At 43.3% G+C, this 24913-nt stretch overlaps 1 protein-coding gene across 2 annotated transcripts in view; it reads left to right on the top strand.

The window, feature by feature from the left end:
• The window catches only part of ssbp4 (single stranded DNA binding protein 4), a 95454-nt gene that overhangs the window by 63624 nt on the left and 6917 nt on the right, over window positions 1-24913 (top strand). For both annotated transcript variants that reach the window (XM_086115953.1, XM_086115955.1), the window contains exons 5-11: window positions 5447-5536; window positions 19853-19936; window positions 21176-21302; window positions 21996-22063; window positions 24009-24073; window positions 24616-24661; window positions 24745-24780. In XM_086115953.1, the coding sequence (XP_085972079.1) occupies window positions 5447-5536; window positions 19853-19936; window positions 21176-21302; window positions 21996-22063; window positions 24009-24073; window positions 24616-24661; window positions 24745-24780 (516 nt within the window). The remainder of the gene's footprint in view (window positions 1-5446; window positions 5537-19852; window positions 19937-21175; window positions 21303-21995; window positions 22064-24008; window positions 24074-24615; window positions 24662-24744; window positions 24781-24913) is intronic.

Here is a 24913-nt window from a genome sequence, read left to right as displayed (position 1 = left end):
TTCTCGTAGAAAGCTAAAAAAAACACATCAGCCAAAGCCGACCAGAAAAGCTGAACATAACGTCTCTGAATGGATCACTTCCCTCACTCTCTCCATCCGTCTCTCACCGTACACCTTTCATCCCGCCGCATTTAGCTTTGTCTCTAGCCTCCGAGCGTTCCCTAATTAGCAGCGTTAATGATCTTCAATTAGGCACCTAGCTGCAAATGCTTGTTCCATTCAGAGTCCGCGTGCGCGTTTGTCCCGATTCTCTCGTGGAGACATCGAGTACCTAATGAGGGAGTGAAAGGGCACCGGCCGAGCGAGTGGCGGTGGATGTCGGGATCACATGGGTGTGCGCGTGTGTGTTTGTGTGTGTAATTAAAGAGCAGCGGCAGCAGGGGGGGACCTGCGTTCGAAAGGGTCACCCGGGTGAGCAGCAGGCCGTTGGCAACCTATGGTCATTAACTACCGACACTGCCAATAAAGGCTTTGGCGAGTGCGTGCGTTTGCGTGGTGTGTGTCTGCGTATGGAAGTACTCACTAAATGACATTCTATCAATATTTGATTAACTCAGGTGATATAAATTCACGTTATCTTAACTATATAAAGGGAACTCAGAAGTATCGCATCGCATAGAAAACCCTCATTTAATTTGAGCAATTTTAAAAAATAGATTCATATACATTATTCTGACTTGCGAGTAAAAAAATTGATACTTAACCCGAGTATCCAAAACTTGCGGACGCAAATCCGACGACATGCCTAAGTATAAAAAGAAATCAACCGTTGTTAAAAAAAATTTGGTGTATGTAACATTCAAAGTGTTATTGGCTGGGAGAAGCCATTTTGACTGAAAGTTTGAAGTTGTCAGGGATGGTTCCTTGCCCATTTTGAAAGCTAGTGAAGATGACATCCCCTTGACATTTGGAAGTAAACCCACGCGATGTGCGCTTGCTTCAAAGAAAACATCTCTGTAGCGGACCATCACAAACATTTATCCATTCGATCCCACTCAGGTGGTAAAGTAGCACACCTGCATTGTATGTGTCCTGCATTCTGCGTGTCCTTCTCTGCAGTCAACGCTCAAATCAAAATCAAGTTTACTGGCCTTGTCGTCGTTCCTGTTTTTATCTCGTTCTATGAATGGATGTGTGGAATTATTTTGTCGGCTCAGGTAGTATTGTCAGAGCATCATGTACTTCATGACCCCTGGGAGGCATGCAGTGAACCACCGACCACGTGTGGAAATCCACCCATTCACATTTTTTTTCCTTTTTTGTGGGAAACATAAAAAATAAATCATAAAACATTTTTATTCCCTTTTTCATCTTGCCTGAAAATGCTGCAAGAATTTGCCAAAGCCCTGGACAAAAAAAAGAAAAACATTAATTGGTGTCAAGGAAGTCAAACCTCAAATCACCTTTCCCTACTAAAATGAATGGAAATGCCATTATTCCGTTCCAGTCTCACCACAAAAAACAAACCCAAAAGTTGTCTATTATTTTTTTTTAATGAGAAAAAATATCACTCAATGCTATTGTACTTAATAAAAATATACAGCAACTACATTGTTTTGGTCACACGTGAGTCAATTGAATGGCCATTGCTGCACAGCTTAGCCCCGTAGGAGCAGTATAAGATAGACATACGGAAACACTGCACATGGATTCCTGTACTGTACAGATTTCTTAGCTCACCTCAGCTCCTCTCAGAGGATAAAGAATCTATGACCACAAACACTTCTACATTGAATCTCTAAATGCGTTGCTGCTTCGTTTATGCGAAAATAATAAATAATGATGACTGACGATGACGGACTGCGGATTCCACCGCTGGCGAATGACGGACGTTCACTGATGCGCCCATCACAGCATTAAGCTAGCAGACTAAAAGTGACTGACGTATTCTATCTGGAAAAACATTAATAGGTTGGGTCACTCGTATCTCAAGGTCCCAGTTTATCCTGTTAATACGCATAAAATGTCCGTTGAACATGGAGCATGATCGATGAACTGTTGTATAGCGAGGGAACACTGTAGATCCCCGCCAGATCATGCCTTCTCTCAAGATTTCTTGATCTGAGCGACTTTCTTTTCTTCGTCATGACTCTCTCGTCTACTGCAGCCCTACGCACTCCCGCCTCTGCTTATCACGGCGGGATCGCTTCGACTGACAGACTTATTGGACCACTTGTGGTTGAGGGAAGAGGGGGTGAAGGAGGGTCGCGACAGAAGGTCCCCGGGAAGGGGATAGCGGTGATGACGGTAGTCATGAGGAATTGCCGGCTTGCTTTGTGAGGTTATGGAGACTCCAAAACAGCAATTTTGACTATTATGTGTGGAGATCGAACAGATATTCCCAGACACGCTTGCTGATGTACCAGCCGGGTTTCAGTGGCCAGCAGGTAGTAGGATGTCGGTCTGCTTGTTTGGAACCAGATAACAGCGGATCTATTACTCCCCGGAAGCGGCGGTCTGATCTCCACATTGATATAGACGCTCGTTTACTGTCTGAGGGCCATCCAGCCAGCCTGGCAGGCAAAGTAGCCATTGGCATGGAGCTGAAGAGCTTCACAAAGCAACGGGGCAAAGGAGAGCGGGCCCCTCTGTTGTTCGAGAGCCATCAAACATGAACTGCAGACGGAACTGTCATTCCACTTTTTACCTTAAATGAGTCAGGACTTGTGAAAGTGTGACATCCATCCTCATTTGCCCTCAATTACTCACATTAGCTTGAGTGTGAACGTGTGAACTTCACAAATTTTCAGCGACATCAAGAAACGCGGCAAATGAGCTTTTTGTCAAATCAAAGCACCCACCGAATTAAATGTGAGTGTTATTTGTCCACCGTTAGCATCTCATGCTAAACGTCTGGAGCTGGTTTTCCATGAGACAGCACTGGCTTTGTGAGGGTCGGTCAAATTTCCTTCAAAGCAGTATAAATGAGCAAATACCACATGGCACTGAATACTTTGGTTGTAATTACCGAACGCTTTAGTCAAGAGGGAGAACGAGGGCAGAAAGAAGTGTCCTCTATGAAGTAAAATAACAGGGCCCAAAAGATTAAGCGGCGGCCCGTTTAAAAATCCGGGTTTTTTTGGAGGCAGAGGGCATTTATTTTATCGACACATGACCCCATTACAACATAAGACAAAGACATTCAAATGTCTGACAACAAAAAGATGGGATTGATTTTTGGCATTGATTATATACTGCCAAATATCAGAATCAACATCGGCCTCAAAAAAGAAAATGTATTTATCAATCAGGCCAGATATTACACAACAGACACCAGAACTGAGCCACAGCAACAGGGTACGCTCGCGAAAACCTAAAGGCAGCCAGAAGACAGATCACTGCAGCAAAATGGAGACTGTGAAGTATAATACTGCAGCATTTAGAGCTACAGTAAGGCACAGCAACGGGATTAGACATGTGTCTTATTCATGAGGAGACTTGTGGCAGACGAAAAAAAAAGTCTGCTGCAGAAAAGTGGAGAGTGCGGAGTATAATACTGCAACGTCCAGTGCTAACACATGGCAACCGGGTTTGCTGTGTGTCATTTAAAAGGACGTTGAGGGCATTCAAAAAAAAAAAGTCAGTCAGTCAATTGGAGCGAAATGGAGACTATGGGCATGTCATGCTGCGATGTCCAAAGGTGAGAGAGAACAACGGGTTAAAATAACATCAGCATGTGTGATATTTGGAGGGAGATTGAGGGCAACAATAAAAGGGTCCGATACAGCAAAGTGGAGACTGTGGAGTATCATACTGCGAAGTCCAGGGCTAAGTCACGACGACAGTGTTAGCTATCTTTGGCATATGCGTGTTTTTTTTTTTTAATATGACATCAGTCCAAGGGAATCAAGAAAACGGTCTGCTGCAGCAAAATAGAGACTGTGGAGTACAGAATAATCCCGCAGCATTCAGACGTAAACCTGTGCGTGAGGGTACACAAATGTCCCTCTCATTGTTTCTGGGCATGGTTGTACGTGATTGCCGTGATGTCCCTTTTTTTTTTTTTTTTTTTTGCCGGCGAGGGGACGAAGACGATAACGGTGGACAACAGAGATCTATCTGACGGCATCTCACTTTTCGTTTTGCGTCTCCTCCTCATTTTCATTTTTCCTCTCATTCTCTCTCGCTCGCTTTCCCACCGCCACCCCGGCCATGCTGTTGATTGACGGCCTGAGGGTTTTAATGGGCACTGGAGTGCAGGAGCTGAGGTCGGGGTTGTCATGGCAACTAGGAGAAGGGGGCCTTTTGCTGCTGCTACTGCGGCTGCTGCTGCTTCACCTGCGTGGTGTGTGGAGCCTTGCACTCTTCTTGCACGTAAAAATCTAATTGTGAACGTCTTGACCCTTTAAGTCCTCTTTGGAGGCAGAAATGGGCACTTTTTTTTTTTTTGGGCTACACTCTTTTCCCAGTTGATTTCTATCCTTCTGTTATAGATCATACTCCCTGGTATTTTAGCTGTGTTTTTAAAGCAGCCTTTCTCCGTCCAGTCGTCGTTCCCCCCCCCCAAAACCGCCACAAATTAGGCGTTTTATTAGGGCCGGGTCAAGATTAGCGGGGTGTCACGTCTCAAGCTATTTTCGTAAGAGAACATGAAACAAAAAGACTCATTCCATTGAAGCAAATCCCCAAGAAAATAAATCTGTTATTGCCTTTCTCGGATGTCACGACAGGTCCAAGACAAACCTGTGGAAAACATAGCCGGATGTGCCTTAATAGCCTGGACAATTGAGACAAACAGGACAGTATGACCCAATACAAACAAAGTCAGAAAATGATGGAACCCACGTGAGGAAGGTTCCCAAAACTGTGAGAAGATTCATGTTTGTGTTCTCACAAAATCCAAGGCCGGTGTATAAATAAATTGGCCAACCGATTATTTAATAAAATGGGTGAATACAAAATCGATTAAAACGGAATGAATACCATTTAGATGAACTAATTTCAGGGAATCATTGAAACAAGTTTAATTCCTCAAATTTTACAGGACCTTTGACAATGAAGTAGTAAATCACGGGTCACCAACCTTTTTGAACATGAGAGCTATTTCCTCGGTGCTGATTAATGGGAAGGGCTGCCAGTTTGAGGCACGCTTAAAATACGAAATTTGCTCAAATGACCTTTAATTAAGGTATCATTAATAACGGATGATATTCTCCTTTATGAAGATGCCAATCATGATTTAACAAGGTAGGAAATAGACGAATGTCAATATGCAACACTTTTTTTGCGGGGGAGAAATCTGTTTCCATTTTCAAATGATGATACGTTTCCAGGAAATTACAATGTCCCACCACTGGTGAGTTATTTTCAGAGCAGGTCCGCGGGCGAAAGAACGGAGGGTTGTGATTTCGACTGCAAGGTCATTTCTTTATTGTTGTATCATACCCATAGATGATTGCCGTAGTTGTTCCATGGCTCAATATCTGCTCCCCGTGTTGTTTTCCAGAGTGCGGCCGCCGCCCCCAGTCCAGTGATGGGCAACATGCCGCCCAACGATGGCATGCCGGGAGGACCCATGCCTCCGGGTTTTTTTCAAGTAAGGACCCGAAACAAATTTCCCTCTGATTTTTTTCCCATTGAAGCATTGCATTGGACATCTAAAGTACTTTCAGTCACGCAGCACTTACATTCTGCTGTTTCTATTTCTCCAAATCACATTCTGTGACACAAATTGCATTGTCTTCGTTGTAAACTTTTAAAACCGCTGGGTTCACAGTAACCCCAAATTGGGTGTAATCGCAAACTCAGCGGTGGGACCAAAAGGAATCGTGTCAATGCTGGGTTATTTCTATGCGGCCACATTGGGGTGAGGATTTGACCCAACACTTGGGGTCAAGATTGAGAGCCCGCAAGGGGTAAAATCTACACATACTGATGAGTTAACACCACCAAGAATTGGATTACCAGGTTATCAGTATAGCTATGATTCACCCTTTCATGCACCCTGTAACCTGATAACATGATAAGCTGTCCCTGAAAGGGTTAAAAATAATCGGATTTCAGTGAGCAACATTTTTTCTTAAGATGAAGAAGCTTTGCTCTGTCAGGGATCACCACACCCAGTCAATTTGTTGGGCCCAGTTTTTACACCTGGCACAACCCACCCATTTTTCAGGCTGACTACCCAAACCAGGATTTGAACCCTGATCCCTGTGTCCAAATTGTGTCTTACCCACTGAGTCATCCAGCCACTTCACAAATGTAGTCAACAACTTCATATCTTTATCCCAGCCAAATTATAAATTTTTTTCCCAACCCAATTGACTGGGTCAAAAATAATTAACTCAACCTTGGGTAGAAGTAACCCAATCTGTTCATGATCCACAGCTACTCAGCGAGTGAGTTCGTAAGCAACACTGTATTTTTTTTGTGTATTTGTATTTCCCCCCCTTCATTTCTGAAATTGTCAAATTTGAAAACATTGTACACAACAGGTGTCAAAGTCAAGGCCTGGGGGCCAGATCTGGCCCGCCACATCATTTTATGTGGCCCGCGAAAGCAAATCAAGCATGTCAACTTCCATGATGCTTGCTAGAGTCTGAAACACAATGTCAAATTGTCATATGTAATCCATCATCACAATATTTGAACAAGCCTTTATTCTTGACTTCTGATTTCAAAAAAGGGTTATCCATCAAATTGCTGTTAGCTGTGGATGTAATATGTGGAGGTGGTTAAACATTTTGGTTATACAAAATTCACAGTCATAACGGCCCTCCAAGGGAACCCTGTTGCACACCATTTAAGCTTGGGGCCAGCACTTGAGTATTTGCTTCTTCAGACATGTCTTTTGAGTTACTGTCATGATTAGATTTTTCGAATGAAACATTCCACTACCTTTGTATATACAATTTTATTAAACTGTCAGCTCTTCAGCATTCATTCCTTTGGCAAATGTTATTTTCACGCTATGTACAGTTTGTATGTAAGACTCCAATCCAGCAATGACAAAAACCTCCTCCCCCTCCCTTGACCACCTTTAAACCCATCTTTCAGTCTCCTCCTCCTCTTTTTTTTTTTTTTTTTAGCCTCTTTAGCTGCCCTAATCCCTGTCCAGATGTGCGCCCTGCTCGGTCCCACCGCCCCCCGCCCATATGTCACACGGCCGGCTTGTTGACTCCTTGTGCACTTTGTAGCCTTTTCTCCTCGCTTTGTAGCCCAACTAACCATGGCAGCCTCGAAGTGTGTCAGGGAAGGTGGAAAGAGAGGAGACTGTTCTCCCTAGTTTGTGTTGCTTCACTAATTCCTCCTGTCATCGTTGTTCTCTGAAGGCTGTCTACAGGGGTCTCAGTTTGCACACACGCAAGCCTTTTACGGCACACTTTACTGTGACCCACATCCAACTAGTTTGAAATTGGGAGGTTTTGTCAGAGCCTCTATCTCTTTGAAAGAAGGCGTCCTGGCTAAACGTGACTTAACAAACAAAACAGAGATGAGTTTTATGATGGCATGTAGACGAGAATTCATATTTCATGGCTGTTTTTCTCGTGGTGGTGTCCTTGAGCACAACTTTATTGGCTTTGTCAGGAATGAAGCATGATGGTGCGCACAGACTGTCGTGTCGTAAATGAAATATATTGTACGTGTACACTACTGTTGAAACGTTTGGGGTCACCCAGATAATGTTTAGCTTTCAACGAAAACATACCGTTGTATGTACAATTAACCCTTTCACGCACCCTGTAACCTGACATGATAAGCTGTCCACTGTAGTAACCGCTGTCCCTGAAAGGGTTAAAAAGTTTTGACGGTCACTCGCAAATGTGCCTATTTTCCAAAACAACACTTTTAAAATTTTGTTTAGATTTTTTTTTACATCCTATTAATGCTTTCTACAATTGTATTTTTGATGAAAAATTTTCACTTGGGAGAAATGTGTATATACAGTTTTTTTTAAAAAGTATGTATTAAAGTTGTGAATGAATCGGTGGTGACTCGAACTGAGATGTGAAATCGCCATTAAGGATGAATTCAAAATCCGATTTTTTTTGGGGGAGAGTTTGCAAACTTGGATGCTGGAGCAGAGACGAACAGTCCCAAGTTAGCTTAGCGGTAGCTTAGCTAGCATGTATGACAGTACACGGATGTATTTAAAACTTTACCAAAAGTGAAAAGAAAACCCCACCCTGGGTTCTGCCGTCGGAATCCTGGACTTTAAAGTAAGTTATTTTAAAATAAAAAGTAAAAGCTTTCTTTCGGCTGACGTAGCTGCGTTAGCATGTCAGTGTACACGTGTGATTCGGGGCTCGCTGGTTAAATGGTAGCTGAATAGCACAGGCGCGTTTTGGCTGCAAATCCAATCTCTAGACCAGGGGTCACAAACATGATGTCCGTAGCTCTCAGTTTAAAAAATGTTGGTGATCTCTGGTCTACACTTTATTTTCCATTCATGGAATGCTGTCATCATTGAATAAAACTGCTTTTCAGTGATTGTGACGCCAAACTGTAGAGATGGATGGATGGATACAGAACGTGGATATCAATTATATAAATATAAATTCGATTGACAGTAAAATTAATGAAAATGAATGTCCATTTTTATCAGAAAGGTTTACCGTGTGCAACGCAGCCATTTGCATGCATGTCCATGTGCGCACGGATGAGATGTGCGTGCGTGTCAGGGTCGCGCAGAATGTTAATGTTGTATGAGCAGCGCGCAGGCAGGGGGAAAGCTATCTGGTGGTGTTGCGTGAGTGACACGCCGTGCCATAAATAGACCTTGTGCGCATGACAGACAGACAGGCGGACAGACAGAATGGCAGAGGGGATGCAGGGAGTAACAAGAGGAATGTAGCATGACCGTATTCTTCACCGTCTTCGGTCGAGAACATGCAGTGAATACAGCAAATACATGATGTGCACATGCGTTTGACCTATGCTTTGCATGCGCGTAGCATTCATTTCTCCCTAGTTTTGATGATTGTTTTTTATTGTCACATTTCATTTCATTTTGACAGCACGTCAGCTCAGCAACAGCTCTTACGCATTCGATTTCTTCAACAATTGCATTCTCTTGTAGTCATTTTTTTCGAGTTCCATTTTTGTTCGCAACTATGCGAAGCTCCTTGAGCGACACTGACTCGAACGCATGGCTGAAGTTGAACGTGGGTGGCTTTTTTAAATGATGTTTGCCATTCTTTACATGAACTGCATCATCTTTTGAAACCCCTGCCAGAGTATGGCTTTTGCCACGAGTGCTTCTAATTAACCGGCAGGTAAACACGCTCATTTACCTACGCTGAGCTGACATCAACTCCAAAGTGATGCAACACCGCCATCCGCTGGCGTTTGTTTGTTACTACAGTTACATGGATGCTAAAATACCAGAGACAAGCTGGGCGAGACCCTCTCCTCCGTCCACCTGTTGAAAATCCTCCTTGATGGAAATAGGGATTATACTGGACTGTTATAAACGTCCCCAGTAGCCAATGAGTTCAATTGTTTTGGAATAGCTTTTTAAAAAATTATTTTTATTGTTATTCGCCTTTTCTGTCATCTCTCAATTGCCAACAGCATTCCGGTTAGCGTCAGGTCCTCAGAATTGCATCATATTGTCATTATTGCATTGTCATTAAGTGTGGCCCTTTGATGAATTAAAAATCGAATATTGAAGCAAAATTGGTCATTTTGGTCATCCCCGTGACCTGTATCTTCCGATAACACTCATGGATGACAGGTATCGGTATCGGTATCTTAAAACCCTGATCGGAGCAACCCTAGTGGTTATCTAGGTTGTTATGTGGTTATTTTGCTGTTTTCTTCAAAGCCTTTTGTTGTTGGGTTAGAATAGTGGATCTTATATACATCTCTTGAAAAATGTATGTCCATCCATGTCTTAGATGTACAGTTTGTTTGTAAAATTGTGCTTCAAAAAAAAAAAAAAAGATACACATTTGGGAATCAGTACAAAATCACCAAAGAGACAATTGGCCCGAAAGGAGAGATATAGTGTCACACACTTGAAGCAAACGCAGGTGAAATGCTCCCTGCCCCTTCTTGAAAATTACCCCCACACACAACGACTGTGCGATACTTTGATTATGACATAGCTGAAACTGGAGCTGAAAGCGTACACGCCGCATTCCTGGCGAGCTGACATTCACTCCCCTGCTCAACTAATGGCTACTGCGGTTGCCAGCCTTTCGCACAACTCTCACTTTTGAAAGGGGAAGATTTTTTTTCATCTTATTCTTGTGAAACTCTCACTCTATCTGTCGAACAATGGGATGCGAAGCGACGCTTCTTTTCTCGCACACGCCGCTCCGGCGACACGCGCTCACTCGCAGACCCGTGAACAGTTTTCTTATTTGCCTTCCCTGCTGTGCTAGCGAGGTAATTAACACAGGCGACCCTAACTTTGTTTGCGAGAGAGGCAAGGGTGAGGGGCAGAGGTGGTACGAGCCTCCCCCCCCCCCTTTGCTGCATGCAAACGGGAGATAGATGAGATGCGCAAACAGAAAACGGTGCGAGGGTCCAAACAGTGTGCACGTCAGGTATATAAGCCCCCTCCCCTCACAGGCAAAAGTCCATCACTGCTGCATCACGGCCCTCTGGGGAGGACAGGCAGAGGGGAGATGGCGGGGAGGGGAGAGCGAATTAATGATAGCAGCAAGAGGAGGAGGAATAGAGCACACAAAGGCATCGGGAGACTCTTTCACCAGTGTTTTTTCGGAGGCAGAGGCAAGATAATCGATGAATTGGTCTGTAAGAATTCTGTTGATTGTGTATGCAATTAACTGGGTGACATTCACACTGTGTCACAACTCCTATGGCCGGCATAATTCAGTATGATACCGGCATGGTAATAAGTCATTCTCGTAGTTTTGTGTTTGACAGTAAACTTCAACTGGGAATGAGAATAAACAGCTTGAAGGCTTTTTTTCCCCCCAAAGAACTGTTCATCTGCCAAACCGTTGCTTGTTGTGAAGTGACTTGAGTTCACAGCCACCTCACGGTGCTTGCATTTCAATTTTTTTCTGGCAAGTCAAAACAAAAAAAATTGGCCTAATGACAGCTGTTTGTCTTATATCACTCGTATCACAAGGCAGCATTGAATTCTGTTGAATGAATGGGAACAGGTAGACATGTACCTTCTGCCATTAATTGTTCGACTAGTCAATATGTCTCTGGCATATGTCAATGCTTGAAATTGAAGTTTTTTTCTTTGCAGTCTAGAGAGGGGGAGAGAGAGAGAGAGAGAGACAGACATCTATATCTACTGTAATGTAATTTTGAGAACATTAATCGTGCAGCCCTCAAAAGTCAAAATAAAACTTAATAAACCAAACAAATAAGACCAGTGATATTATAAATATTCAATATAGTACACGAATATACTTTTAACCATGTAGACCGCAATTCCAGCTGACATACACTACGACGTAATATAATTCATTACCGGTGTCAGACCTGTTTAGCTGTGTAGCACAGTGCATCATTTTCTCTCCAGATATGTACTAAATTGCCTGCTATTTGCTGTTCAGAGTTAAATCCGCACCACTTTAATGCACTTCCGACCAGATTTCTGTGAAGTGTACTCAAATCACCCAGACACTTAATTCTGGTGTTTCATGATTACAGTACATGTCAATCTTAGGTTAGCTTAGCAATTAGCATGGCTTGTCCGTATTTCCTCATCATCCCTTTGTGAGAACGATATTTGTCAGAAGAGAAGCTTATTCGTTGTCACGGAGACGATCAATACTAACTTAGGAGTGACTCTATGATGTGTTTAGCCACACTAGCTAGCCAGCTGAAGCTTGTTGCTTGCTAGCTAATGCGGCGTAATTAGCCCCCACCTTGCAGTGACTTCCTATTTCCCAGCATAGGTCACGTAAGTGCGTTGCGCCAAGTTAATGCTTGTGCGTTCAGCTAAGCAACGTTTTTTAGAGCGTCTCCTGATTCTCCGCGGAATTTTTTTAAAATCTGGGATTCTCAGTTTTGTTATTCACAGTGCGCTTTAATGAGGCACAAAGTGTGAACTTGCGATGTGGAACCGCTTTTGAGCCTTGTCGATAAATGAACGAGCCTTTGTAGTCTAAAAAGAAATACTTTTGGACTGATAAAGGGAAATTCAGTTATTTCCTGTGGCAATGTGCCATGACACATAGTCCGTGTGTACATGCGGAAATCTAGCAGTGAAAGTAGAATCGGCGTCATTCACATTCATCAACGCAGAATGAAGGAGTGCAATAAAGGTCTAGATGACATCAATGCAAATAATGTCATGTCATGTTAATGCCTACATTGGGTTGAGCCTATGACCTGCAATGAAACACCTCTAAGACGTGTGGAAGAGGCTGTTTGGACCACAATGGCGTGTCTCCACTTGGCCCCCCGAACCTCCCAAAAATATAAACATGATCAAGTAGTCGAGGGTGGTTGTGTTTTTTCAGCATACAGGTAATTGCAGCGCTTCCGGGACGAAGCCCAACAAGAGGATTAAGTTTGATGACACATATAAAGAACAAGCGGTGCAAGTATCAAAGGCAAATTCAAGCACTGTTCAAAGCGGAGGCATGGCGAGCTTGTGGCTCTCAAAAGGAAAAAGACTCATGTCGGCTCTGATCAGTCCCACGACTAAGTCATCTACAACTGTAGTCCACAAACTTATTGAAACGTGAGTTGCTAAAAATGATGAAAGAAATTCTAACATATGCAATTACTGAATACATTTTTCCGATGGAAAGGTTCCGAAATGTGTGTGTGTGAGGGGGGGGGGGGGGGTCACAACAACTTGAGAATGGAGCTAAAAAAGATGATCATCCATCAATCCGTCCATCCATTCATCTATCCATTTTCCGATCTGCTTTACTCTCACAAGGGTCGCGGGGGGTGCTGGAGCCTATCCCAACTGTCTTCGGGGCAGTAGGCGGGGGACACACTGAACCGGTTGCCAGCCAATCGCAGGGCACACAGACAAACAGCCATCTGCGCTCACGCTCACACCGAGGGACAATTTAGAGTGTTCAATCAGTCTGCCATGCATGTTTTTGGAATGTGGGAGAAAACCGGAGTACCCGGAGAAAACCCACGCAGGAATGGGGAGAACATGTAAACTCCCTACACGTAGACCGTAATCGAACCCTGCACCTGTGCACTGTGAGGCGGACGTGCAAACCAGTCAACCATTCAGCCGCCCTTTATGTGATCTGTATGACAGTATTTTTTTTTTAATTCTAAGAGATATACTGTATTCTTTCCTCAACAATATCAAAAACGGTAGCAAAGTTGTCTCGTGGTTCATGTGGCCGCCTCATGTTCTTCAGGGTGCTGCGGCAGTTCCCGCTGCCCACATGTAAATGTCTACATGTATGATAACATTGTGGAGACAGAACAGCAAGCTCAGGGAAAATCCCTGGAAATGTTTCGTCCAAATATTGTGAGGGGGGAACCGTCTCATATGGGCCAAAAAGGTGTCACTGGCTTCAATATCAAAATCCCACAGAGGAATGGAGTCTTACTTGACTCTTATCAGTGCTGCTTGTCTTGCCACAAAAGTGACACCTCGCGATTCCTCCTCAGGGATTCCGAAGAATGACGGGCACTTGAAACATTTTCTTCTTACCGTCCTTGATCGTGCTCACTCAAGGTAAACGTCAGCTATGACGTTTGCTTCAGAAAAAACACACCGAAAAACTCATCTTTTTTTTTTTTTTTTTTTTTGCTTCATTCTGTCAGGCCATAAGATGCTCCAAAGCCCTGGCTAGTAGAAAAGTCATAAATGGAGTGAAGGACCTATGCTGAAAGCATACATCTCAACTTTTCTAAGATCTTTGTAAAAGGTGGAGAAGTTAGTTTGTTTGCATGAGTTTGCTGTATCTGTAATTTAGGGTCTGAAATTGTCTAGAGCAGTCACCAGAATGCAGTTTTCCAATCTTGACTAACACAGCAGCCGCTGTCACACTTGTACCAAACAGTAGCCGCTTCATAATAACAAATTGTTGACAGTCATTTGGCACAGAAAGTAAAAAAAACAACAACAAAACGAGTCGCATGCTGCTTCACTCAATCAAAAACCATTATCTCGACTTGAATCATATGTATCTCTCTCTTCTGGTTAAATTTCCATTACAGTAGTTCTAACTCTTACTCGGTCGCTGTCATGTAAACATTCATCACTGAACCTGTCATACATCTTTTGGGACTCGAACCCGGAACGTTCTCATTTCCCGCTCATCCGCCGCGCTGCCCGATTGACACGGACGACTCGTTGCCTTTCTATCATGTTTAATCTCTCTCATTCAGTCCTGATAGCATGTTGTCATCTTGTCCCCGTGCTATATATATTGTCAGCTAGCTGGAGAGCTCTCTGGAATGTTAGCAAGGAGTGACAATGTGTGTGTGTGTGTGTGTGTGTGTGTGTGTGTGTGCGTGTGTGTGTGTGCGTGTTGCTCCTGGCTTTGTTTGTTGTGTTCAGTGATGCAGGCTGCTTTGTATTCTCACTTTGTGTGTGCTTTTGTGTGTGTCTGTGTGTGCGTTTCTAGCGTTCGACTGCAGCTACACACTGCCCTCTAGTGGTGGGTGAATGAAACCCACTAACAGAGATGCTGCTGCAGGTCTTCCTTTAGCTGAAAGCAGTGTTGGGAAAGTGAGGGCCCTGCGTTGTTGCTTTTGTGGTCCCGTGCCAAGCTGTTATCTCCTTAGCCGGCTAGAAAATGATTTTATTAATTGCTTCATTTAACGCTCCCCATGCCCCCCCTCCCCCCAGACCTCCCCCACCTACTCCACTCTTCCTCTCCTCCTGGCCGCTCCTCCACAAACACACACACACGCACACACAGTGTTGGCCCGCGTACACCTCTGTGACAGTTGAAGTGTTCTTTCTCTGCGGGGACCTGTGGGGGAAACAGTGCGGTCATAAAGGCCGTATGCCGGCTCATTCACATGTAATGGCAGGAAGGCCCGCAGAGGCCCAGCCAGCCGAGACACTGTGCTCCATTATGGCACATTATGGGGGAAGAGTGTGCGCGGGCTATTCTTCATGCTGTGGGGGGCATGAATCTGTTTACACAGAGGCTACTCACGCCATATCCAGCCCCATTTTCAGCAACAGGAAGCAAGTTGTCTGAAACAAGTCAGCAAAGAACATCTCAAAAGCCTCAGCGTCTCACGTGAGACCTTAGTTCGGCAAGCTTGAAATGAGTGATTTACTGGGCTTTTTTTTTTTTTTTTTTTTTTAAGAATATAGCAGTCCCCTGTTAATTGTGGCTATTATGTTCCAGAGGACCCCGCCCCCTCCGTGCCCCTTGATAGATGAAATTCTATGAAATAACATTATCTTCTGTACTGTAGTAGCTGTGACTGAATGCACGTGGGTTTCAATGTCAGTCAAGAAAAAAGTGATGATACACAATCCTAAAATAATACACTGTGAATGGTCACGGGAGCCAGTGAAGTTCGCACGGTAGGAAGCTCTCATTACTCCATCGGGATCCTAGTGTTAAAAAAAAAAAAAGGCCACTGATAGTGTTTTCAGCGAAACAGATAACAGAAGTTGTTAGTAACAGAGACAACGCGAGATGCCTGCGCCCTGCCTTCATCGGCGGGAGCCGACTGGCAATCCAGGTCATTTTATACGTCCGTTGGGTTGAGGCAATCGGCAGTTGCCCTGAGAGAGAACATGAAAAAAAAAATGATGAGGACACAGGTAAAAGTTAAATGACCATCATTTTTATTCTTGACTCGATTCTTTGTTTTTTTGCATGATGCACAACTCTCATTTATTGCTGAATAATCTAATTGTAACATGTATTTGTTACATATATTGTATGCTTTCGGAAACATCCATCCATCCATCATCTACCGCTTATCCGGGGCCGGGTCGCGGGGGCAACAGCTTTAGCAGGGAAGCCCAGACTTCCCTCTCCCTAGCTACTTCTTCCAGCTCTCCCCGGGGGATCCCGAGACGTTCCCAGGCCAGCTGGGTGACATAGTCTCTCCAGCGTGTCCTGGGTCTTCCTCGGGGTCTCCTCCCGGTGGGACATGCCCGGAACACCTCACCAGGGAGGCGCTCAGGAGGCATCCGAATCAGATGCCCAAGCCACCTCATCTGGCTCCTCTCGATGTGGAGGAGAAGCGGCTCGACTCTGAGCCCCTCCCGGATGACCGAGCTTCTCACCTTATCTCTAAGGGAGAGCCCGGACACCCTGCGGAGAAAACTCATTTCGGCCGCTTGTAACCGGGAACATTTATGTCTGAATTTTGGGGGGGCGCTAAGAACGAATTAGGGCATTTACATGGAAAACGCGTCTCTACTTACAACATTTTCTAGTTAAGAAATTTCCTTCAGAAACAATTTCGTAAGTAGAGGTACCACTGTACACGAAAATACTGTGTTATGAGGATTGTAAAACATGCCCGCGCCGACGCACATGTGTTCAATGTGTTTTCCCCACAAGGCACGCAACTGAACTGTGATTTTTTATGAATATAATAGCTCCTTCTCAGATGATGCAGTGAATTATTGAAGGGCAGCGTTGAAGTTGGGCATGAAGCAGGGAAATGTCAACGCGGGTTCCTCCTAAGTGAGGAAAACTAGCCTGTGTGAGGATATAGAGAAGAAGCTGCATCTGGGTCAATGCAGCCAGACCCTGCAGGGCTGTCTTGTTAGACACACACACACACGCACGCACACACACACACACACACACACACTGGCTGGATGGCTGGGTGGCTTGGCAACAACCACAATAACCTCTGAGGTCAGATGGAGCTCGTGCTGCATTAGCCCCAGCGTGAACCTGCTGAGAGACAGAGTGGGCCAGGACAGCAGGTGTTAACCACCCCAAAACACACACACACACACAGACGAGTCACTACTGTGCCAACACATCAAGACCCCGCCGCATGTCCGACAAAACCAACATTTTCATAACACAGGGATAGATTTCAGGACGGCTGCATGCTGTTTGTCTGCCTAATAAGCGGCTTTACCGCGCTCGTCTCATAACAGCTTGAAAGTCAACAGGCGAAGCGAGAGCAAGCACCTGTGTTTTATTCCTTTGGTGGTTTTGCTGATTTTTCAACTAAATGTGGGCCTGCCCCAAAAATGAAAGAAAATTGGATTAGTGGTACATTTAAGATGGTTTAATAGCATCAAAAGAAGACTTCGTCTCCTGTAGTCTTGTCATTCGTGTTTGATTTTGGGATTCGTCTTACCGAGTGTTTTTTTTTTAGTTTCTTTCGGGGTCGGAGGAGTATATCCAGCAATTGTTCTTCTCTTGTGGGGCTGGCGGAAGACCAAGGTCTTCCAGAACGTTGCCGATGGAGTTCATCAACAGTTCCATGTGCTTTAAATTAGGGATGCTGCAATGCCACTTTTTTTTTGTTTATTTGTTTGTTTGTTTTTAACCACGTATTGGTAAAAGTACTTTGACTATTTACGATTCTACCAATAGTCTACTTCAGTGGTGTCGAACTCATTTCAGTCGCGGGCCAATTTGGAGTTACGTCTTCCCTCAGAGGCCCGTTATGACAGCGAAACCACAAAAATGATTACTTTTACACAACCAATTAATAGATGACTAGTTTTGAAATCAGTGCAGTTAATTAAAATGGTTTGTTCCATTATTGTCCAAGGGAGGGTAAACGGGGGAACAAAATGACTGCAAAATCTCAATGTTATTTAATACACATGCCAATTTGACATTTTGGGACAGATTTTAGCAAGTTGATTTGCGTTATTTGCTTTCGCGGGCCACATAAGATGACCTGGCAGGCCGGATCTGGCACATGTGGTCTACTTGATAATATTCAAGCGCACAAACCTTTATTGAATGTGAGATTAGTTATGATGAAATTCAGTTCCAGTGGACCCCCACTATTCGCACTGGACGAGGCCCAGCCTCGAATGACGAATATTCGCCTAAAATTGACCGGGAAAAAAAGTATATGATGGTAAGTATTAATATAGATCATTAATATATTTTTTAATTCTTTTAAAAATGGTGATAAGCCTTGAATAAGTATATTCAACAAAATATGAGGGTTGGCTATAAATAGTAATTTTGAAAAATGTTCAAGAATATTGGGACAGAGTTGACATATGAAACAGTGCCTGCTGGGCCAATTTTAGGTTTTCTATGTGACCGCCACTTTACAAACGTGATCTAAATCTTATAAGACGATAATTCTCAATGTGTACGTAGAAGCTCGCGTAAAGAATTACTGGCTACAGTTCTGTTGTATTTCACTTTGAAGTTATTTACTTTTTAAGAACTGTTTGGCCTTAAAATATTTTTTTAATGTAACGTATTTGCTGTACATTGAATACATCACAATTTAAGTGTGTATATTTTACTCATTCGTTTAAGAGCAATGTCAATGTTCAAACATACTGTGTTTTAATTGATCCTGATGGTTGTATTTGGCGATAAGTATTTTTTTGGTGGTGTAAAAACTTTGGCAACCATTGTTAAGGTGTAGAATGGAACCAAGGAGATTTTCACCTGTTGCGACACAGACTTCACTTTGTTCACCTCTGCCTTGTTTTCAATTTTATGAAATTGTAGTTGGACAGCACAGCTCTAAATTATCCACAGGTGTGAATGTGCGTCGAGATGTTTGTCTGTATTTGCTCTATAGTTGGCAAGCAACCAGTCAACAGTCAGCTGGGATCGTCTCCAGCTCACCCGCGACTTGAAACACTATCAAAAATGGATGTAATGATGTCGTGAAGTTTTGCATAATGCACAGGGCTAAAAACAAAACAAACAAAAAAAAAACAATGTGTGAATAGTGTAATTGGTATTCTTCAAAATAGTTTGTTGAGTAAATCACTACTGCGGAGGTAATTATACTTGTATTAATCAGGTCAATTTCCCACTGCACATATTGGGGAAAAAATGTTAAATTAATAAAGAAAAACAATCATCCCTACCTCAGTGACTAAGTGTGTCTGATTTGCGTGCCGGCACAATTACTGTAGGAGCGTGTGTGTGTGTGTATGTGTGCGTGTGTGTGCATGAGGGAGAAAGAGAGAGAGTTTGAGTGTGTGTGTGTGTGTGTGTGTGTGTGTGTGTGTGTGTGTGTGTGTGTGTGTGTGTGTGTGTGTGTGTGTGTGTGTGTGTGTTTTAGGTTATATTGCGAGTAATCCCCTAATCCTTTTGGCTTTTCACTGCGATGTTAGATACACACCTGTTGGAGCATGCCTGCATGCGCGAAACACAGCAGATGAGAGAAGAGCAAACACACCTAAACACACACGCATACACACACACACACACACACACACACACCTGTACTGTCACCTGATAGCTGAGAGCTTGACAGAGGTAGCAGATAAGGCCACGGCATCTTCAGGTAGTCCTGCTTCTCTATATTGATGAACATTATTAAAACCCTAATGAGTGATCACATGGTTACACAGTGTGATGTGAACACTGATTTCAGTCAAAGACTGATCGTCCCTGTGTTATGGAACCAATGGCAAGGGAATCTTGTCAGTAGCGAGAAACCATTGTACGTTTGTGTTATTGAGGTGATTTACTTGCGATACTTTCAATGGTGCCAGGTGTGCGCTGACTCCCATTTCACATGAGTTTGAATGTGAATTTTGAAGACAGCCACCTACTAGTTATGAGACGGTGTGCATTTTGCAAACACCTCATTTGAGTTTTATATTTTTCACTTTCCTTTTTGTTGATGATGTTTTAAAAAGTTATACGGGTCACTTAATTGATGTAAAATGTTTCCAAATGATTTATCTTGGTCGCATTATTTATATTACAAACACCTGTCCTTTCAACAGGGGTGTGTAGACTTTTTATAACCACTGTAAAACTAAAATGTTTGAATCCTTTGGAATTTAGTCTTGATCTTTATTGAGACGACCATGTGTGTTTGTATCCAGGGTCCCCCAGGATCTCAACCCTCCCCCCATACGCAGCCTCCCCCACACAACCCCAGCAATCCCATGATGGGTCCTCACGGGCAGGTAATACACATACACTCCCATGCACACATACACACTTCTTTATTCACGTACTCACTCTTTCGCTGGCTCGGGACAAGCAGCATTCAGGACGGCGTGGCAGATGAATAATTTAGGAGTGGCGGGCCGGGCTGGAAGGGGCGGAGATGCATCTGGATGGGCTTCTCTTCCCCCCTCGGCCAGGCACTCGCCGTCCCAGAGCCCATCAGTGGAGTATTAATATTGCAGCTTGGCCTGACAACGGTGCATTTCCTCCCGCGTAAACCCACCACAAGTTGGTCACGGAGGAGAAGAGACAAGAGAAAAAGCGTTGTAATAAGTCAAGATGGTGTTGCATAACTACTTGCTTTGACAAAATTGTTTTTATTTCTTCTTAAACCTAAAAATGAAATACTTTGATCTGACGTGACATCGTGTGCATTTGTATTGTGCACATATGGGAGTAGAAATTAAAAATCTGTGGCCCTAGTGTAGAGCCCTGTTGAGCTCCTCAGATAAAGGAAATTTAAGGAACCAGCAGTCCGTTGACATGCTCTTATCCAAATCCAGAATCAAACCCTGCACCTCTGCATTTCTATTTTTGTTCAAAGTTGAACAGAAATATGTACAATTTGTGCAATATTTGCAATATCTGGCTTCCCCTATCAAGCTGCGTGAGAGTGACACAATCGTAGAAACAGCTCTCAGTATGCTGCATTTCAACACAACATAAAGCACGTTGTTAAATAATTTCTAAAGGCAGACTTCATTCTGTACAGTTCAGGTGAACCAATGAAGTGGCGAGTGAGTGAATGTTGCATGTTGTTCATTTCTTATATCCCAAGCTGATGTGACAATGAACACACAACGGTGTTACATAAGAGGCACTGAACTGCACAAAATGTGAACCATCACTAATACTCTTACGCTGCCCGCCTCCTCTTATATTGTTCCTTACAAAGTTACTGTTGCGTGTTTCTTTTTAACCTCTCTCCAGATTTGTCTTTCTTTGACTTTATCTTAATGCCTTACCTGAGGTCCTACTCACCATCCCGAAGTTCCCCTTTGCTTGGGAATGTCATATCATTGTGAACTGAACCCGAGCAAGTGCATTGTTCTGAATTACAACAGCTCCCCCTGTTGACGTAGATTTGAACTGGCCACACTCACTGGCTGCATGAACTTTATCCACAAATTTGCCTTTACATTAATAATGACAATAAATACATCAATAAAAACAAGTTTTTCTCATCTCTTTTGCAGCCATTCATGTCGCCGCGGTACCCGGGTGGTCCGAGACCCACACTCCGCATGCCAAACCAGCCACCAGGGAGCATCCCTGGATCACAACCTCTCCTGCCAAACAGCCTGGACCCCACCAGACCTCAAGGTAGCAGCTTCAATCATCATGTGGCATCTTGGGGGGGTTATTTCTGCTAAAATAGAACGATGTTACATATATTTGGTCACATCATGAAAATTCACCACATCAGGCTGCTCCATGTGATCAGATGATTACGTGTTGGTGGGTGAAGCAGCATGTGGCTCATAGCTCAAGATCACATTTGTCTGCTCTGTTTCAAGCTGACATTTTTTTCTGATGATTTTCTGTGTCCTTGATTTGGAAATCTAAAAAATGCAGAAAGATGTAATCTTTTAAGGCCACCATTACTCACTAGGTGCTGCTGTTTAGTTAGCAATGCTGTTAAGTATTTCATATCCATGTGGGTACAGTAGCATCTATGGACTGAGTTAATTATAGTTACCAACCAATATTTTTCATCATATTAGTCGTATTAGTAGTAGGAATGGTAGTAGTCAAGTCAAGTCAAGTCAACAGTATTTATAGAGCACTTTCAAACAGCCATCGCTGCATACAAAGTGCTGTACATGGAGCAATTTAACATGCACAATAGTGGAAGTAGTATTAGTCGTGGAAATAGTATTAGCAATACTCGCAGCGGTCTGGAGGCCACTATTTGAGGAAATATGGTAGCTCATCAAATCTTGTAATCATTCCAATCCAAGCATTACTTTCGTGCTGTTGTTTTCATAAAGACTGTTTCTTCATCTCTCTGCACAGGACATCCAAACATGGGCGGTCCAATGAGAATGAATCCCCCTCGAGGAATGGGCGGCATGGGGCCACAGGTACAAATTATTGCAGTACAGGAACCGCGGTAAACCAAATTTGCTTTCCATAATCACTAACGTAGTAGTTGTAAAGTCATCATTGTAGTAAATATAGTTATAATAAAATAACTATAATATGTTCAAATGATAAACACTAACTACAGCAGGAACTGAGCTTGCTTTCTTGTGCTGTATGACCACATACAGCATTCTTACGCTGCTAGGCAAACTAGTTCAATGCACGCCATTCAAAATCTTGAACCCTCATAGGTCAGAACTGTCCTAAATTGAGAACCACTAATATCTAACTTAACTATCTCTTCTACTGTGAATTTGCAAATGTCTCCATTGTGAGCCGAATAAAGGTTTTCTTATCTTATCTTTCTTATCTTACTGTAATGCCAAGTAATTTTGACATATATGCAGTGTGGACCTAGTAATTGGGCTTTCACCAGCTGCCAATTTTCCTCTGTAACAATTATGTGAGTATAATGTAAAAAAACAACAAAAAAAACAACTGAATGTTGTACAGAGCCTTGTGGAACACCTCAATAGCGACAATGTAACCTGAATTTGCACGGAGTTCGTAACGCGCCGCAGTCTATCAATAACATTCACACAACATAATAGTAAAATCATAATTACGGTCCAATATTTGTATAAAAAATGCTTCCAGACCATAAATATACAACAATCAAATTCAAACCCATACTTTTGTAAAACGAGGACCCCCTGTATCTGTATCAAAAAGGTAGAGTGCTTCGAAACAGCACTGTAAGCTTGTCTTGACTCTTGGCTGTATCGCTGAGGCTTCCAATTTGTATCGCGATAGCAAATTCACTAACCGCGTTACGTTGCCAACTTGACAACTTTCTAATGCGAGCTCGGCTCCTCGCTGGAATCTGCCCACTCTCCACGTTCCCCCTGCCGACTCCCACCTTGGGAAGAATATCGCATGCTTGCCAACACATTCACCAAAAGTTGTGCCAATGTGACACACTTTCCATTTTACACTCTTGGCTGTTGCTGTTTTGTCCTGTGTCCTTTTAAATGACAATGACTGGACAGCTGCTTGATTGTGCAGCAGCCTCACAACACACACACACAGGCACTCGGTGACCCCCCCCCCTCCTGCCTGCACTGGGGGTCCCATTTACTACGATGCCACCCTTGGCACAGAGCACACCGGCAGCTGGTGTGGCATCTGCTCGACAAGTGTATTCGTCTGCTGAACAAAACTCCTCCTCGGAGTGGAGCCTCAGTCGCAGCGCAGGCATATATACAGTATACTGTACATATGCAAAATTTAAACAAAATAGTATACAAATAAGGTCTCCATTCTTAATTCCACCATTTATGTTTTATGGGGGAAAACGCACTTCGAAATTGTCTTAAAAATGTGTCTCACCGATGATGTTGGCATAGATAACAAGCATCAGACGATCAACTCAGTGCAAGTATTTGGCCTTTTTTTTTTTAAATTAGGACACAGGAAGTTACATGAAGTAAATATGCACGTATAAGCAAGAGGACTCCATTGTCACTGTATTTGTGATCACAGTCATGGAATGTCTTCCTTATTCAAAAACACGACACATTTTTTTTGGGGGGGGGGGGGGGTGATTAGGCTATGTTCTTGAAATCCAAACAAACTGGAGGTCAAATCGAGGTTTTGTGGTTCTACTGTCATGAAAATGTACATTGTCAGCCTAAAAGCACAAGTCATTTTGAGCTTGCTGATTGAGAAAAAGAAATCATTTTTCTTAGCGGTGTAAATCATGAGCCATCTAGTTTATGACAATCTGCAAAGGTCAAATCGAGGCAACTGAATTCTTGTTGTTTTTCTGAAAATGTTCACTTGTGACAGATGCAACTATGCCAGGAGGATAAGGATATTTAACTCCAGAGGTGTTGGTTGCTGAGCCCGACTAAGCGTTTGCGTGTCTTTTTCTGTTTTTTGCAGAATTACGGTGGAGGGATGAGGCCTCCTCCAAACTCCATGGGGCCTGGAATGCCGGGCATGAACATGTTAGTAGACTGTTTTCAAAACAACACCCCACCACATGTTCATGAATTCTAAAAACATTCATCTTAAGTTCCGACAAAATGTCCTAACTAGACAAATTACTTGTATTTAATATGCAGTGCATGGAACAACACGTCACAACACTGACGAAAATGAATGTAAACTTTGTTTACATTCATTTTGCGCTTTACGCTCATCTGGAAACAACAGCATTTAGTTATACTTGAATTATTTGTTCCAATTTTTATCATTTAAGGTGAGGCGACATTCATATTCACACAATACGACAGTGTAAAATGTGAAAAAGGTTGAACCACCACAGTGGGCAAAAATAATACCGGCTTTAAAATACATAAACATAGTGGGATAAATATATGGTTGGGACCTCAATGATTGGGGGATAAATCCAAATAGTCCACTAGATAAAAATCCCCCAGTCATTGAGAGTGTGACTCAAAACGTAGCATTAGTATGTTTGTATGGCGCCATTGTCTCCTTGTGTCCAGTGTGTGTTATCATAGACAGCATGTATTTTTCCCATCAGGGGTCCTGGCGGCAGAGGTCCATGGCCGAACCCCAACAATAACTCGGTGAGTGACACTCCCCCACTCACGTCTTTATTTGCGCTGACATCTGAGCGTGTTTGACATGGCAGCGTGTCGTCTCTCCACAGATAGCTTATTCGTCTTCATCTCCGGGCAACTACGTGGTGAGTGTCCCGCTGACGGCTTCTTCTGTGTGTGTGTGTGTGTGTGTGTGTGTGTGTGTGTGTGTGTGTGTGTGTGTGTGTGTGTGTGTGTGTGTGTGTGTGTGTGTGTGTGTGTGTGTGTGTGTGTGAGAGT

The sequence above is a fragment of the Hippocampus guttulatus genome, chromosome 7 (assembly GCF_054856545.1).
Source record: "Hippocampus guttulatus isolate MCC_2025c chromosome 7, RoL_Hgut_1.0, whole genome shotgun sequence".
Lineage (NCBI taxonomy): Eukaryota > Metazoa > Chordata > Actinopteri > Syngnathiformes > Syngnathidae > Hippocampus > Hippocampus guttulatus.
This window is presented reverse-complemented; position numbering and strand designations above follow the sequence as displayed.